Consider the following 17339-nt stretch of genomic DNA (forward strand, 5'->3'; position numbering starts at 1 on the left):
GTCTAGGAGACAAGTAGAAGGCTTTGATAGTGAAATAGTAGAGGTTAATTTGTTAAGGTCAACTGTAGAAAAGCAGTCCAAGAATATAAAAGGTCGCACAGTTGTTTCCTTGGTTCCTGGGTTTGAAGAAAAATTGGTGCCAAGCGAGTTGATTTTGTCTCACCCCCAATAGTTATAATAGTTATAATTTTGTCATTAAAGAAGGTCATGGTCATTATAATAACGCTGTCTATGAGCTATATTGTATTCACAATGGGCTCTTTGGTCATTTTTGCATATTGCGACCAACCAACAGGAACAGTTATTCTACAAGGCTTGATCTTTTCTCTGAACTTGTTTGAAATGCATTTAAACATTCAGTTGTCTCCTCTACTACAACACAAATGAACAGGGAGTTTCTTACACGGACGCTGATGATCATGGCTTTAAAAAAAGGGTTCATATTTTCATATTCATCCATATCAATGAATCATGCATAAAGTAGTCCCCTACACTGGGAGAAAAGGAAGATGGAGAGAAGAACTGGGGCTGAGTAGACTTTACTTGAAGACCCTTAAAATGATGATTTACTAATATAACACTTCAGTAAAATGATTATTCACTAATATAACACTTCAGTAAAATGATGACTTACTAATATAACAGTTCAGTAAAATGATGACTTACTAATATAACAGTTCAGTAAAATGATGATTTACTAATATAACAGTTCAGTAAATGATAATTTACTAATATAACAGTTAAGTAAAATGATGATTTACTAATATTACAGTTCAGTAAATGATGATTTACTAATATAACAGTTAAGTAAAATGATGATTTACTAATAAAACAGTTCAGTAAAATAATGATTTACTAATATAACAGTTCAGTAAAATGATGATTCACTAATATAACAGTTCAGTAAAATGATGATTTACTAATATAACAGTTCAGTAAATGATAATTTACTAATATAACAGTTAAGTAAAATTATGATTTACTAATAAAACAGTTCAGTAAAATGATGATTTACTAATATAACAGTTCAGTAAAATGATGATTTACTAATATAACAGTTCAGTAAGCAGTAATGTACCCTGTTGGCTGTTAAGGACAAATAAGCAAGAAAGATAAGAGGAGTAAATGATTCCATGTTCAGTACTTTTTAAATGATATGGTGAACCTATGAAGTTGTGATTAACGGTGACATGGTATGAGTTGCATACGGGCAAAAAAACAAAAAAACAACAACAACACTTTCGTGTCCCCCCAATCCTGACATCGGATCTGCAGCCCTGTCCGTCCCAGTGTGTGGAACACAACCTAAATCTAAATAACCAACCTGGAATGACGAATGAGGTTATGTGCATGTTATCCAGATATAGTCATTAATATAATTTGAAACAACAAATATTAAAAGACAGATCTGAATTTAGATATGTAGACGTAAAATATGGTCATGATAATAACGCTGTCTATGAGCTATATTGTATTCACAATGGGCTCTTTGGTCATTTTTGCATATTGCTGCTCGATCGACCAACCAACAGGAACAGTTATTCTACAAGGCTTGATCTTTTCTCTGAACTTGTTTGAAATGCATTTAAACATTCGGTTGTCTTTGTTTTGTATAATGATGAATGATATATAGCTTTGCCTATGAACTGAGACAAACATGTTCATCATGACTACTTTCCATTCGCATATTATTGATTCGGGTCACTTTGGGGTGGTTTAAATGTAAATATTGGATTTTATCAAACGCAATTTTTATTTCCACCCTACAGTGTCCTGGGATTTTTATCCCTGCCCAGCCGCCGTAGCGATGGGAGATAACATGTCCAAGCGACTGAAGCTGATTTCGGCTACAGAGGCTGAGATGGAGGAGCGCTCTTTCCCAAACCCCTATCCCGACTGGGACCCGGTAGTCCTCATCTCCGGCTCCGGAGCAGAAGTAGATTTCTATGAGCCATTCGATGCAGAGGGAAAGGTGAGAGGTTTTGCTTTTGCAGCATTTTAAAACAACATCTGATGTGGTAATATAAAAGAGCTAGCTTGGCTCATACTTGCACTTCGTAGTTAGCATAGTTGGCACTGGACTTTTAAAGGAATGGGGAATGGGACAAACTGAGCCTTAAAGAGCAACTTGTTTGTTGGAGACCCCTGTTAATCAGTGTGTAGGGAAATTATATGGAAACTAGAATGTATATATATATATATCGACATCTGGAGTCGTTTTTGAAAAGATATTTCACTTCTTTAAAAATCGCCTATCTGGATGCGACGTAGGAAAAGGGAGTCCGCTCAGTTTTTTATATGGATCACAATGCTTATTTTGTGTTATTTTGACGCTAAAGGGCCTGAAAATGTATTTCATAAGCATATCACGGACCACAGCCGTATAAGTATGATCCTGAAAGGTGTCCACGAGACAGGGACAGGAGAAATAACTGACAAATATCTGAGATCAGCCAGAAACTGAGGAGTTGTGTGAGAAGTGAACAGCTCGGCAGCTCTGGGCTAGTGACCGCAGTCAGCTGACGATCGCTAACAGCAGCAGCTAACACTGTAAAGTTAGGCTTTAACTAAACTAGTATTGGTAATAATAATAATATAGCACATGCACGGGTACTAATGCTTACCACTAACAGAAACACATGTAGTATATGTAATATATATATATATATATATATATATATATATATATATATATATATATATATATATATATATATATAAATATATATGTAACACATGTTATTAGTCGTATCTGTAATTATATAACTCCACACTACCTTTATGTGCTGAGAGAGATCATTTATTACTCTATTTCCTTTCTTCAGTTACCACATGTTCTAGACCCAGTTTAATGAGCGTCCAGCAGCTTTTAAAACCCAGAACTCATTGCCTGTTAGACCATACACCTGATGTTTTATATGTAAGGTTGACGTATCTCTTTGAACTTGCAAATACTACAGCTCAATAGATAAATAGTAACATTTCAAAAATTGGTGTCCTATGAATCAAATAGTAAAGTGAAAGCTATATTAAAACTGAATCTAGGTAATTTTCTTGACTCTTACAAGTATTACTTCATCAATACCTATATCTACTTTTGATGTTAATTTAATTAGCTGTAGATATTGTCCCCCTATAACCAGGCGCTATCATTCCACAGCTAAGATGCAGGTCGTCTGCTTGGCCTGTGGCAGCCACATTACAAAGCCCTTACCTTCACGCCGTCATCAAGAGACAGTTTCCAGAAAGAGGAGGAATTTAGATTATGAAATGTCTCATTTGGGTGACAATCTACAAAATGAATCCCAAAGTGTCTTACTGTATAAAAACATTCATGCAGTTAAGATCAATTACTGCATTAATGGTTAGGCCTGCATTCACAAGTTACAAGACTATTTACCAACAACCCTAAATATATAAACTATTAATGTATTCTTATATTCAGGAACTGCAGTTAAAACAATAAGAAACATTGTAAACTAAGCAATACAAATGTAAACTAAGAGTTAACTGCACCATCAAAACTAAAAACACAAGACTTGATCTTTTGAAAATATGGATGTAACATATGGTGAAAAGGGAAAAAGCTGTATCCATGTAAAACAAGAATGCACTCACTAAAACTATGCAATCCCAAATTAGCTATGTTATTATTAGGAACATGTTTTAATTGATTTCCAGTTTAAGATCAAAATGCACACATAGACAATCACAAGATATATGCAACATTTTTTTTCTCAACCTTATAAAATATGCAAAAGTGATTAGTGATAAAGGTCAAAACAAACATCTTGCAATGTTTAGAAAACATTTATTCATTCCTTTGATTCATATGAATTGTGGACTTAGACCTGTCTTGACTAATAATATTAATGAACCGGTACACTTTGTGTTAAATTGTAAATGTTGTGTCCTTGGTGATGTTTTGGCAGGTGTGAAAAGGACAAGGCAGCACGGCTCTCTGGTAGTCTGATGAGATGATTTTGTGATGTCTCAGCTGCCGTCGTGGTTAAAAAGCAGGACTGCCAAGAGAAGCCGGGAGTAAAAGCAGATTATGTAGTTCACAATTTGAACATTTGTGAAGAAACACATAAGTAAAGCCAAGATAATATAAAAATAAAATCTAGTATGTAGAAAATCTGTTTAAAAACACATCTTCTTGTCTTGTGTAGAGTAGAGGATCACTGCCACTCTGATAAAACTGTTGCATTAATCAAATTAATAAAAAATAATGTAGTCAAACACAAGGGCCCTACAATGAATTCTAAATTCATGAAGTTTATAATGTCTTTGTTCAAACTGTTTGAGATGATTCAACTTTAATGTTTTTATGCAGTTGAATTGTATTTGAGGAGTTTATTAGTCCAGTTTTAGCGGAGATGAGTTCATCACATTATATGTCATTAAAATTCTTGTATTGTATTATCACTGGGGTCAGAGGGACTAGCATAGTTGTATCTGACTGCATTCTACTCAGTGGTGTTATTTACACTAACATTAAAATAATGTAAGTGGAGTGGATATATCTGTTTACTATATAACATGTACAGTCAACAGTTCGTGCTAGATATCAGAGTAAATGGACACGTGTTTGTTTCTGAATCTACAACACTCACAGCTCTCTAACATTAGGTGCAGCTGTCCCTACATTAACATTACAGACAGTTTCTCCATAAACCTTAGAAACTGACATTAACACACCAACAGCTGTTGACGTTACTTGCCTGATATCTCCGTTTTAACTGACTGTGTGGGCTGTCTGGACCCAGGCAATAACAGTCCGTTACGTTAGGATTAGCATGCTAACTCCTTCATCTTGACCTGGACTGCGGTCATTCGTGTGGTGGTGTTACCATAACTGTACTGTATTCACAACTAATGTGTATGTTACAACCATAAACTGTATATTATTGAACAAATTAAAAGGTGTTGGTGTCACAATGTGTTAGCTCTATGGGACGTTCAGACCGGATGCTATGGACGCAAATCTATGACCAAATGTAATTTATTAATGCTTACCTTGCACAATTTTTTAGTACATCTCAATTCTCAGTGACTTCAAAAACAAAACTGCTATTAACATAGATACAATTATACAAATAGGCTAGTAGCTGTCTTATTTCTCAGAATTCTGGCCATTTAAAAAATAAAATAGTAGCATACAAAAGTAATACTTCAAAACAGGTTGCAACTGTTCACATTTTTTAATACAATATAATATCTTAGTGTAAAGTATATTTAGAAATACCCTTTATCCTGAAATTCCACAGTGAAAGGTTCTGTAAATATTATGCAATTAATCTTGTTTCAATATTAATTGGTATTTGGACCTGGTTGTGCAACACTTTACTCTGAAAACTAGAATAAAAAAAAAAAACAGCCGGTGTTTAATCAGACACTATAATGGTTAGGTTTGTATTACTGTAAAGGTCAATCCCCACATCGATAAATGGATCAGTGTTAAAAGGTATTACAAATCACAGGGGTGAATCATCTTCTCAAACAAAATAAAAAAGGATCTCTGATAAGTCCTTGCTGTGCGTGCGTGCTGCGTGTTTTCTGATAATTCATTAAATAAATAAATAGTTAGTAGTGTTGTTTTTGGCGGCCTGTTTTACTTTTAGTTTTAGTCTTTGTGCCAAGCTGTCATTTTAGTCTTTATTAGTTTTAGTCAAGGTTATATTAGTTTTAGTCACGGTTATATTCTTTTTAGTCTAGTCAAGTTTCAGTCGACTAAAAGTCTGAGCATTTTAGTCTTATTTTAGTCAGAATTGTCCATGACTTTTTTTGTCTAGTTTTAGTCGACGAAAACTTATGACATTTTAGCAAAGTTTTAGTCAAAGAAAATTGTATATTGGTCTCTTTTTAATAATGCAACTATATTTAATCAATATAATAAAAGTACCTAGTAGTATTGACGAAACCAACATTTTCTTTTAGTCAAACCCATGCAAATATCTTTTGTTTACATGCATGTTCAGTTCAGTTTATTTTCAGACATTTCAGACAAAGACATTTCGTAACAAACACAAAAAAAAAAAAATGTATAAGGTCTGAAAAAAGGGAATAGGCAGAAGCTAAAGCTTATAACGCCTACCCTTTAAAATACATAAACTTAGGTAGCAGCTACACACAGGTCAAAAAGAAAATATCTAATAATTAATTTATTGCTGCTGTCAGCGAAACACAATCAACATATGTTTGAATAATGTTCCTCTTGAGAACAGTTTTAAAGTAAATTAATGTTCTGCAGTCTTTTAAATCTATGGCCAAATCATTCCAAACATTCACTCCAACAACAGAAATACAATGCATTTTTGCATTTGTTCTAACACTGGGCTTTTTCAGCACGTCTTGCCCTCTCAGCAGATAGGTACTTTCCCTTTCCTGAAACAGGTTCTGAATCCGAATGGGGAATTGATTATTCTTTATTTTAAACATAAATTGTGCCGTTCGAAAGTAAACCAAGTCCTTGAATTTCAAGGCTTTTTTTCGGATGTAAAGTGTATTTGTGTGTTCCCTATATCCAGCTTTCATGTACGGGTCTAGAATAAGTTATTCAAATTCAGTTCAGTGTGATTGCTATGTGAATGACAAAACTAGTGAAAGTATTTGGCCAACAAAGGATGCTTAGTGCACACATTCCGTTTTCTTTTCCATGTCAATGTAATGAAAGTGTGTCCAAATGTTGTTTCTTCAAGACAATCCCTGGCTGGCCGGCCATCGGTCCCTTTCTCAGTGTCAGACTGTGTTCTAATTTTCTTTCTTAGTTGTCGTTAACGCTAACCCACAGCAGCTGCATCTTCTGAATCTACTGTAAATAATGCCGCGTGTGGGGATTGAGGAAGTAACGTCGCCCAGACACGAGACACAGGAAACAGAAAAGCTGCAAAATAATAATAATAACTGACTAAATCGCCTCGTTTTGGGCAACGAAAATGAAGAGACATTTTAGCATAGTTTTTTTTTGTAAACAACATTTAGTCTCGTTTTTATTTGTCAACAACATTGCATTATATATTTAATTATAGTTATCGTCACATGCCCAGCATTTACGTTGCTTCTCGTCTAGGTTCGCTGATGACAATATTTCGTCATCATTTTCGTTGACGAAAGCAACACTAATAGTGAGTATATGAAATAACAACACAAAGCCTATTTTAGTATACTCCTGTGTGAATTAAATACTTGACAAATAAGAAGCACTAAGTATTTTCTTCTTGTATTAAGAACATTGGTTCAAAATTAACCCAACTTCTGAGAATGCAAATGTAAAGCATCGTCCAAATGATAAATGGTAGATGTTTTAATATCAATTTAACAATATAGTGCAGGCCTCTGTTAGTTTACCAAACATTCATCGTACTTAAATGAAATGTGAGTGCAGTTGTAGACTAGTAGTGAAAATCAGTCTGTACATGACTGGCTTTTACTAGCAGCAGCAGAGGTTGGCCAGAGTTAAGACATCTATTTTCTAAGTGGTCCCTGTTCATTTATCAGGCCAATTATAGGACTAAATGGGCCTTAAGTCCATCAAATAGGCCTAGCTCCAGTGTGCCTTGTTTCACTCCTGGACTCCCATCTGTGTTTGTTTGAAGAGGTGGCTAATGAGAGACGCTCACTGAAATCTCTGCTTTGATCCAGGAAGGATCTCATACATTTCACTCTGTAGGCTGAATGTAAATGGAGCCTGTAGAGAATGAATTAACTCCATATCCATGATCAAACCAGGCTTTGAAGCATGATCTGACCTATGCTCTTCTATCTGTAAAGGGTAAATAGAGCCTTGAGCCTTGTGGAAAATAACTAAAATTAACATGAATTAACATTGTGTTTCCTGAACTGAATCCTGATGATCAAGAGTCTGGGTCATAACTTACTGGGTGATATCTGAAAAATGATAAGCCATTCCACTACTGACCGATCTAGTGTGTGACCGACAGAACACACTTTCAGTTATGTTATGTTCTCTGGAATTACAAGGAACATCTGGAACATCACATTGCAAGAAAAATAATAATAATATTGACCTCACTGGCTTTCCGTGTACCATATGATTGAAGGTGGAATGTGTTTATTTTCTTTAGTGTTGGTTTCTGAGGGTTTTTTTCTGCTGTTGTGGACAAGATGTTATCAGTGAAAACACTGCGGGGCTCCCACTTTGCTGCAGACTGCTTTCCCAGTGCGCAGTAGGGCTGTTACTTTTAGCCCAAAAATCATATTTATAATTAGTTTGTTTATTAATTCTAATATTTGAATATTTATTAATGAGATTTTGACCCTTAAATGCCTTCAGTAAGACCTATATTGGTATCCAAATTAAGTTGTATATGTTATTCTGTCCACCACATGGCAGTGTATCAATGTAAGTAGGTAGGCCATGATGTTTTCAGAAGAAAAACACACTGTCACTACTGTCCAGGCCTCTCAAGTCTTGTCGGTCTTTGGTTACGCACTTCTGCCACACATTGTGTTTCTCGCATGGAAAAACAACTTATATTGTAGTTGTAAGCAGCGATGAACCGTCCTACGTCACACGTCACATACATATTTCCCCTACATGCACATGGTGGCCTGTCTCTGGCCGATTGCGGTCGCCTGTCTCAACTAACATCAAACACGGCACGAAGGACGTGGGTATGCAGGCAATCTATGGTAACTTTTGCCCCACTTCCTGCGTCCACCGTGTGGTGCTAGAGGGCAACTACCAAACATGCTTTGCCTTGTTGTATATCAAACAAAGAACACATGTTGGAAATTTGATGTAAATCTAATGAAATTTGTCATATTAGGCTGACTTCCTGTTGCCAACAGTTGGCGTTGTTGCTGTGAGTTATAGATTGAGATGTTGGTGTGTTCAGGCTGGGGTTCTTGTCATTCCTCAGAAATCTTGTAAAGATTGGACAATGTATGCTAAAGTTATAGCAACTTCCTGTTTTATAACGTGACGCCAATATTTGCCGCCAGGCCACGGCCAGACACTCCAGAAAAACGATACGAAATGATATGAGGTAATTTTGATCAATAAGGTCTTTAGACGGTACAGGCTGATTTTGAAGTTGATGAGATTCAATCTTTAGGAGGAGTTAGTTCAAAGTATAACACCATCAAAAAGCCACATATTTCCTGTTGCCTATCGGGGGCGCTCTGACTATGAATGAATATTGAGATGGAGTTCCGTTCAGGTCCGGACTCTTATCAACCATCAGACATTTGGTCAAGATTGGACAAAGTATGCTGAAGTTACAGCAACTTCCTGTTTTATAACGTGACGCCAATATTCGCCACCATGCCACAACCACACCAGAATCAGAAATACTTTAATAATCCCAGAGGAAATTGTTTTTGTTTAAAACTCCAGCTATACAAACAACATATTTAACAACAACAATATTATACAGATAACATATTTGTAAAAACAAAAATATAAAACAGTATATATATATATATGAGAGTAAGCCTACCTTTATTATGGCTAGAATATATTAGTCGCTGAATTAATTATGAATTAACTCCACTCGTTAAAATTTAGGATTTATTTTACCTCGAAGTAGGGCACCACACCAAAATAAGATAGGATGTTTATTAAACTTTGGTGAAGGTTTAATCCCTGTAATTTAAAGTAATTGATTGTTTAAATTTTATCTGTCTCATCTTGAACGCCTTAATTCGTACCACAGCCTTTATCAGTGACCAAACTTTTCTGCACAGAACGGAAGACTCTCACAACGACGTAAGGTTATAAACATTTATTTGACTACCTAACAAGGAGAATACAGGATAGTGCAACACTGAATAGACAAGTGAAAAGGGTTAAATGTGGATATAAAAATCTTAAGACCAGAGGGGTTCAGGCCTAGGGGGCTGGTTTATAATATTACTGGCGGACTTAAACTGGCTCTAATTAGCTGGTCATCAGAACTCGGATCAGAATTTAACTGTCAACGTTTAAACCAAGAGTTGTGTAGGACCCCATGGGAAAGTGCGGTTTAAGGAATTCTTTGAGTCTGGTTGGTCTGCTAAGTGTCCCAGTAAGGGAGTCGTAGATGAAGACATTTTTTATACCGGTGTCTATAGGAGATAAGGTGGTTTACAACCTCGGACCCTCCTAGGGTAATAAAACCTGGAACTCCAGGTCTCAGGACCCCGTTAACCTAAATCAACGTCAAATCTGACGGCACTTCGAACTGGAGGAGCTGTCTCTGTGAGACGGATGGACTTTCATTAATAAAACAGAGCTTTGTGTAGATGTTTGGAAAAAACAGTTAAAGTTCGATGTTTCATCGCAACTGGCTGTTCAAAGACATTTTTGCAAGTGTGTAACAGTATATGCATTATTTGTATCTTGTTGTGATTATGTTTATGTGGTTTCAGAAGTGCAAAGTCTCTGTCTAATTCCTGAAATAATTTGTTTTAATAATAGGCATGTCACTATACCCAGGAGAGTGTGATGATGTGTAGTCTCTGTATCTGTTAAAACTGTCTGCCTAAAGATTTTGGTTAAATTGGATATCAGAAAGCTTAATAATGGAAAATCAACCAAAGATAGTTAAATCTCAGAATTAGAATTCCGGCGTAAAAAACAGTTGATTCGTTCAGAGCCAAAGGGATGGGTTAACCCAAGACCCCACCTCTTCTTTCAACAGTGAGATAAAGGAACACAGAGGTGTCCAAATCTCTCTCTTGTCATCTCTCTTGTGCTCTCTCTTGTCCACTCACTCACTCTGCAACTTCCTCCTGCACCTCTGACCCCCCTCTGTTCTCCCCTCTTCGTTCCCTTTGGTCTTTTGTCTAACTTTGTTAAACCAAAGTAAGCAAGAGACGTTGTTTCTTACTTAAGTATTTTCGTTTGTTAATCTATTTTTATCGCGTGACTTTTTAAGTTTTCTACAACACGTTTTTTTAGTCTTTCATAAGTATAGTTAAACCCCTCGTGCTGTCTTTGCCCTTTTGTCCGGCCGGCAAATTGCATCGAACTCGCGACTCAAGCCCCACAGAACCGATCAGAACTTTTGTCAACCCACAAACTACTTCAGAGGCAGCCACCTGAAGCACCAAGTCCAGGCCACGACGGGACTCGACGAGAGCCGCCAGTCCAACCACACAGCTGACCCAGTCTACAAACCGAGCCGAGGTCTGCCAAACACCGGGACATGGACCCGAGGAAACCTGCACCGGTACTGTAAGACGCCAGGGCGACTGTAACATCAACAGCAAAGTAAGGTTGGCCTTTTAATGCAACTCTTGGTTAAACGTTGGTGACAGTTAGATTCTGATCCGAGTTCTGTTGGCAGGCTAATTAGAGCAAGCTTTTGTATCCGCCAGTGATATTCTAAACAAGCCCCCTCGAGCCTCAAGCTTCTTATATCCACATTTAACCTTTTTCACTTGTCTATTCAATGTCGCACTATACTGTATTATAATCTCCTTGTTATGTAGTCAAATAAATGTTTATAACCTTACATCTTTGTGAGAGTCTTCGTTCTGTGCAGAAAGTGTTGGTCACTGATAAGGCTGTGGTACGAATTAACGTGTTCAAGACGAGACTGATAAAATTTAACAATCAATTGCTTAAATAACTAACAGGTATTAAACCTTCACCAAAGTTTAATAAACATCCTGTCTTAATTTGGTGTGGTGCCCTTACTTCGAGGTAAAATAAATCCCAAATTTTAACAAGTCAAGTTAATTCATAATTAATTCAGCGACTGATATATTTTAGCCATAACAAAAGTAGGCTTAATCTCCTACAGTTGCATTAAAAGGCCAACTTTGCTTTGCCGTTGATATTACAGTCGCCCTGGCGTCTTACAGTACCGATGCAGGTTCCGTGGGTCCACGTCCCGGTGTTTGACAGACCTGGATTTTGTCTGTAGACTAGGTCAGCTGCGCGGTTGGATCGGCGGGCTAGTCTGCTCCCATCCAAGCTTGAATTCAGCTCTTCAGGTGGCTTGCCTCTGGAGGTTGTTTTTGGGTTGACAACAAGGTTCTGATCGGTTCTGAACTAGAGTTTGATGCAATTTGTCGGCCGGACAAAAGGGAAAAGACTTAGAAAAAAGAAAAACATGTCGTAGAAACCTATAAAGTTGCGCGGTAAAAATAGATTAATAAACAAAAATACTTAAGTAAGAAAACAAAATATAAAGTAACATCTCTTGCTTACTTTGTTAAAAGTTAAACAAAAGAAATCAAAGAAACAAAACGCAGGAAGCAGAAGAGGGGAGAAGAGAGAAGTGAAGTAAAAAAGAGGTCAGAGGTGCGAAGGGAAGAAGAGATGCAGAAGAGGGTGAAGGACACCTCTGTCTGTTCCTTTATCTCACAGTTGAACGAAAAGGGGGGGTCTTGGCATAACCCAACCCTTTGGCTCTGAGCGAATCAACTGCTTTTTATGCCGGAGTTCTAACAGGGAAGATTAAACTATATTTGGTTGATTTTCCATTATTAAGCTTTCTGATATCCAATTTAACCAAAATCTTTAGGCAGACAGTTTTATCAGATACAGATACTGAGTGACAGGCCTATTATTAAAACAAAAAATAGAAGACAGAGACTTTGCACTTCTGAAACCACATAAACATCATCACAACAAGATACAAATAATGCATATAATGTTACACACTTGCAAGAATGTCTTTGAACAGCCAGTTGCGATGAAACATCGAACTTTAACTGTTTTCTAAACTTTTACACAAAGTTCTGTTGTTTAGATTTTATCAATGAAAGTCCCTCTGTCTCCAAACAGAGACCGCTCCTCCGGTTCGAATTGCGGTCAGATTTGACGTTGATTTAGGTTAAAAGGGGTCCTTCATCCTGGAGTTCTGTTTTTTTAATTACCCTAGGAGGGATTGAGGTTGTGAACCACACCTTATCTCATATTGAAACAAGTATAAAAATGTCTTATCTCCCGTTCCCTTCCTGTGACGCTGAGCAGAAAAAACAGACACAAAGAACTCATTAAACAGCACTTCCTCTCGGGGTCCTACATATATACATATATATATATATATATATATATATATATATATATATATATATATATATATATATATATATATATATATATATATATCGGTGATATGACCAGGATTACACCATCTGCTGTATACTAGAACGGCAAGCCATAATATCCCTGTGCAGCCATGTCTCCATAAAACACATCAGACTGCACTCATGGTACTAAGGGTAAGGGCCGGGGTATAAATTGAATATTCAGAAAAGTGAGTTATTTTTTGTCAACAACTTGGCGAGATCACTCCTACAATCCACATTTCCCACAGCTGACAATGGGTTCAAATATTTGGAGGTGTTTATCACCTGCTCCTTCAGGGACCTTTTTCAAAAGAACTTCCAGTCGCTATTTGATAAATGCAAGTCAGACTTGTCTAGATGGGCGGGCCTTAATCTTATTAAGATGGTACTTTTTTACCAAAGTTTCTGTATCTTTTCCAACATCTCCCAATTTGTCTTAATAAATAGTTTTTTGCTAATCTAGACCAACAAATTAACGCTTTTATTTGGCAGAATGAACCAGCCGTGTCAAAAAACATATTCTTCAACTCCCTAAACATGAAGAGGGACGAGCACTCCCTAATTTCTGCAACTATTTCTGGTCCTGCAACATTAATAAACTTTTATATTCGCTCCGCGGTGAGTTGCAGACGTCTTCCCTACATTCCGCAAATGGTCAGATAAGGGCCTCAAAACGCTTAATGACCTGTACGACGAAGGTGTTTTTGCGTCCTTTGCATCTATGTTGGACAAATACAGCCTGCCCAATAGCCACTTTTTTCTGTACCTTCAAATGAGACATATTATCCAAAAGCAATTCCCACATTTTCCGAAACGCCCCCCTGAAGCTGGGATGGAACAGTTCCTGTCTCTCAACGTACAACACAAGCGACTGATATCTGTCATTTATAATACGATTCCTCCTCTGAGTCCAGTCCCTACTGTATCACCTAAAAATGCATGGGAAAAGGATTTGTGGGTAGACATTACTGATGACCAGAGGAGGGACATTCTGAAACTGCTTCACTCATCCTCGATTTGTGCCAGGCACGGCCTATTATAGTGGAAGGTGCTCCATAGAGCCCATTTCACCAATTCTAAATTGGCTAAGATACACCCTAGTCACAGTGACGCTTGTAACCGTTGTAAGCAGTCCTTAGCCGAGCACGCACACATATTCTGGACGTGCCTGAAGCTTGCTGACTTTTGGTCTGATATATTTCAAACCCTCAAACAGGCTCTTAACACAAATTTGGAACCCAATCCCTGCTCTTTTTGGACTCCCTCCGTCTAAAAATCTGCCCATTACTACACAACGTGTCGTGGCCTTTACCACCCTGCTCACCAGACAGAACATTCTCCTTAAATTCAATTAAATTCAATTCAATTTTATTTATAGTGCCAAATCATAACAGAAGTTATCTCAGGACACTGGAAACTACTATGTTTCTACACCGACTCTTAATAGTTGTATACGTGAAATTTTACAATGTCTAAGGTTAGAGAAGTTAAGGTTTTCACAGAGGGGATCTTTGACAGCATTCCACCAAACTTGGGACCCACTGCTGGCTTTTATTAGTAATAGTCTCACTGTTACTCCTGATGATTCTGAGGACACTTCTTAATACCCCCCCCCCCCCCTTCTTTTTTTCCCTTTTCTCTTTTTCCTGAATTACTTACATTATTTTTGCTATTAGCTATAGTTTTACCCTATTTGGTTTCATTGTACTTTAATTATCTACTTATGTTATATATTTTTAATTACTTAGTTGGTTATTGTGACTACGTCTGACATAGGTTGTTGGGAGGGATAGTGGTATTTATGTTGGGGCTTTTTGTTTTTCTGATTCACTTTGAGAAAGATGTGCTGATGCACTGTACAACTGCTGTACTAAATCTTGATGGGCCGTAGAGATTTCAACCCCTACTGTTTAGACACTGGCACCGTTTTAGAAGTATCGCTTTAGCACCGTTATCGCAAAAAACCCAAATGATAGCCAACACTACTCTTAACAGTACAAATGTTTTCCTTCCTCCTATAGAATTCAAATTTCTTCCAGACTTTACATTTTAGATTATCCTAACACAGGAATTGCAGGACGCTCCTAGTAGTCTTATAAAGTGAACTGAACTTTTTAATAAATAAAGAAATGTATGTATTGCAGACTGCCTTTCCTGTTGTTCATTGATAGGAATAGTTTTCTTTAGTGCATCCATCTGCAGTGAGGGTTTAGAGAAATAGACAAAGAGAGTTTCAAGTACTGTATGCTTCATTTATTACAGTAAAACAGCATTGGAAAGTTTTATTAATTAAATATTATATATTTAATATTATATACTCAGTATTAATTACATGTATTGGGAGGTAACCTGACCTTCAAAACGAGTCTACTTCATAACCAGTGATTACTGCTATAGCTGATTATATACAATATCAATTGAAGTGACTGTTCAACTCTGACAACTTTACAGAAACTATGTTAATCCAAACCATGTTTGGTTGAATTGGTTTTGATTGGTGATCAGTGTTACAGCGGCGCGCCATTCTTTCTGAGAAATACAGAATAGTTGCATTTGATTTAAGGCACGTCCACACAATCGAAAACAACCTTTTTTCCCCCTCCATTCTTGAAAAGTTTTCTGTCCACACGGACTCGGCTCAAGAAATATCTGCGTCCACACGAAACCAGTGAAACCAGCATGTGCATCTTAGTCATGGACAAACCATGTTTGGATTAACCAGCGTCAACCCAGTAAAAAAAAAGCCCATCGAAAGGACCCAAGTTGACACATAAGGTGCATTTCCGTTAGGGTTGAATACCCGGAATGAGGCTGGTCTATCTCGTCAAAATGGCCCTAATTATCATGCGAGTTGGTTGAGCAGCTGTTTCAGTGGCTGTTTGTTGGACCTGTGGGAGAGCAGGGCCGTTTTTCTCCCCTTAGACAAGCCTGGTTACTGATTGGATATTACTCTCAGCAGGATGTGACGTGTGGTAGTACAGACGAGACAACAGCACTGAAAAGTAGAGAAGACACTTTTATCCAGTGGTGTAGTAGAATGCAGCTCAGAAAATGATCTGTGCATGTGCATCTTTGCACAGGCTTGTTAAAATGAGTGCCGGATTGGATTTTAACCTGTGGCCCTTTGTTGCATGCTCCCTCTCTCTCTCGCTCTCTCCCTCTCCCATTTTCACACACACATGCATGGGTTTGACTAAAAGAAAAGGTTGGTTTCGTCAATACTACTAGGTACTTTTATTATATTGATAAAATATAGTTGCATTATTAAAAAGAGACTAATATACAATTTTCTTTGACTGAAACTTTACTAAAATGTCATAAGTTTTCGTTGACTAAAACTAGACAAAAATAGTCATGGACAGTTCTGACTAAAATAAGACTAAAATGCTCAGACTTTTAGTCGACTGAAACTTGACTAGACTAAAAAGAATATAACCGTGACTAAAACTAATATAACCTTGACTAAAACTAATAAAGACTAAAATGACAGCTTGACACAAAGACTAAAACTAAGAGTAAAACAGGCCGCCAAAAACAACACTACTCACTATTTATTTATTTAAGAAAACACGCCACACACACACACACACACACACACACCGTACTGCAAGTGGGGTGACACCCTGTGTGTCAACACACACTTTTACGGCACCAAGAATTAAGTTGCCGTTGTGAATCATACGGGCCACCTTAAGGGCCCATCCACACGAGAACGCGTTTACTATAAACGCACATTTTTAATACCGGTTAGGCCGACCATCCACACGTAGCCGGCGTTATCGGAGCCTGAAAACGGTTTCTGTAACCAGGTCGCAGATTGGGAAGAGAACACCCCCCGTGGCGTTGTCGTCTAGAAAACACATACTTTGTTAACGATGCGGCCATTTCCACACCTCTGACCTCTAACCCCCACGGCGTCACATAACAACAACAGTGCTGCTGCGTGGAGAGAGACACGGACCCACAGACTATACTGGACTCTGAGCCACATGCATGGGAATGAATTAGGCCGACCATATATTTCTCCCTTCTCCCTGATGGTCTGAATGAGAGGCTAAATTGGTCGCTAGTAGCTTTTTATAAATAAATTGCCAAGAAGGTCACAAAAAGTAACGAGACAGTGCCCGCCCGTGAGTGCTTTGGGATGGGGAAGGGCTCACAGCAGCACCCCCTGTTTGTTGGGATCAGTTACTACAGAGTGATTGGTGCATCAGAGTCCAAAACAACACAAAAGTCTCCACTAACACCAGAAACAGTCGACATATTTCTCTCTAGGATGGATGAGTTTGTATTATGATTCTATACAACAG

The 17339-nt window shown here is 37.5% G+C and overlaps 1 protein-coding gene across 1 annotated transcript in view; it reads left to right on the plus strand.

The window, feature by feature from the left end:
* Window positions 1–1801: 1801 nt before the first annotated feature.
* lancl2 (LanC lantibiotic synthetase component C-like 2 (bacterial)) overlaps window positions 1802–17339 on the plus strand; it is a 62330-nt gene continuing 46792 nt past the window's right edge. The window contains exon 1 of the mRNA XM_083936469.1: window positions 1802–1972. Within this exon, the coding sequence (XP_083792595.1) occupies window positions 1808–1972 (165 nt within the window). The 5' untranslated portion in view covers window positions 1802–1807. The remainder of the gene's footprint in view (window positions 1973–17339) is intronic.

The sequence above is a fragment of the Echiichthys vipera genome (genome assembly GCF_963691815.1).
Source record: "Echiichthys vipera genome assembly, chromosome: 21".
NCBI lineage: Eukaryota > Metazoa > Chordata > Actinopteri > Perciformes > Trachinidae > Echiichthys > Echiichthys vipera.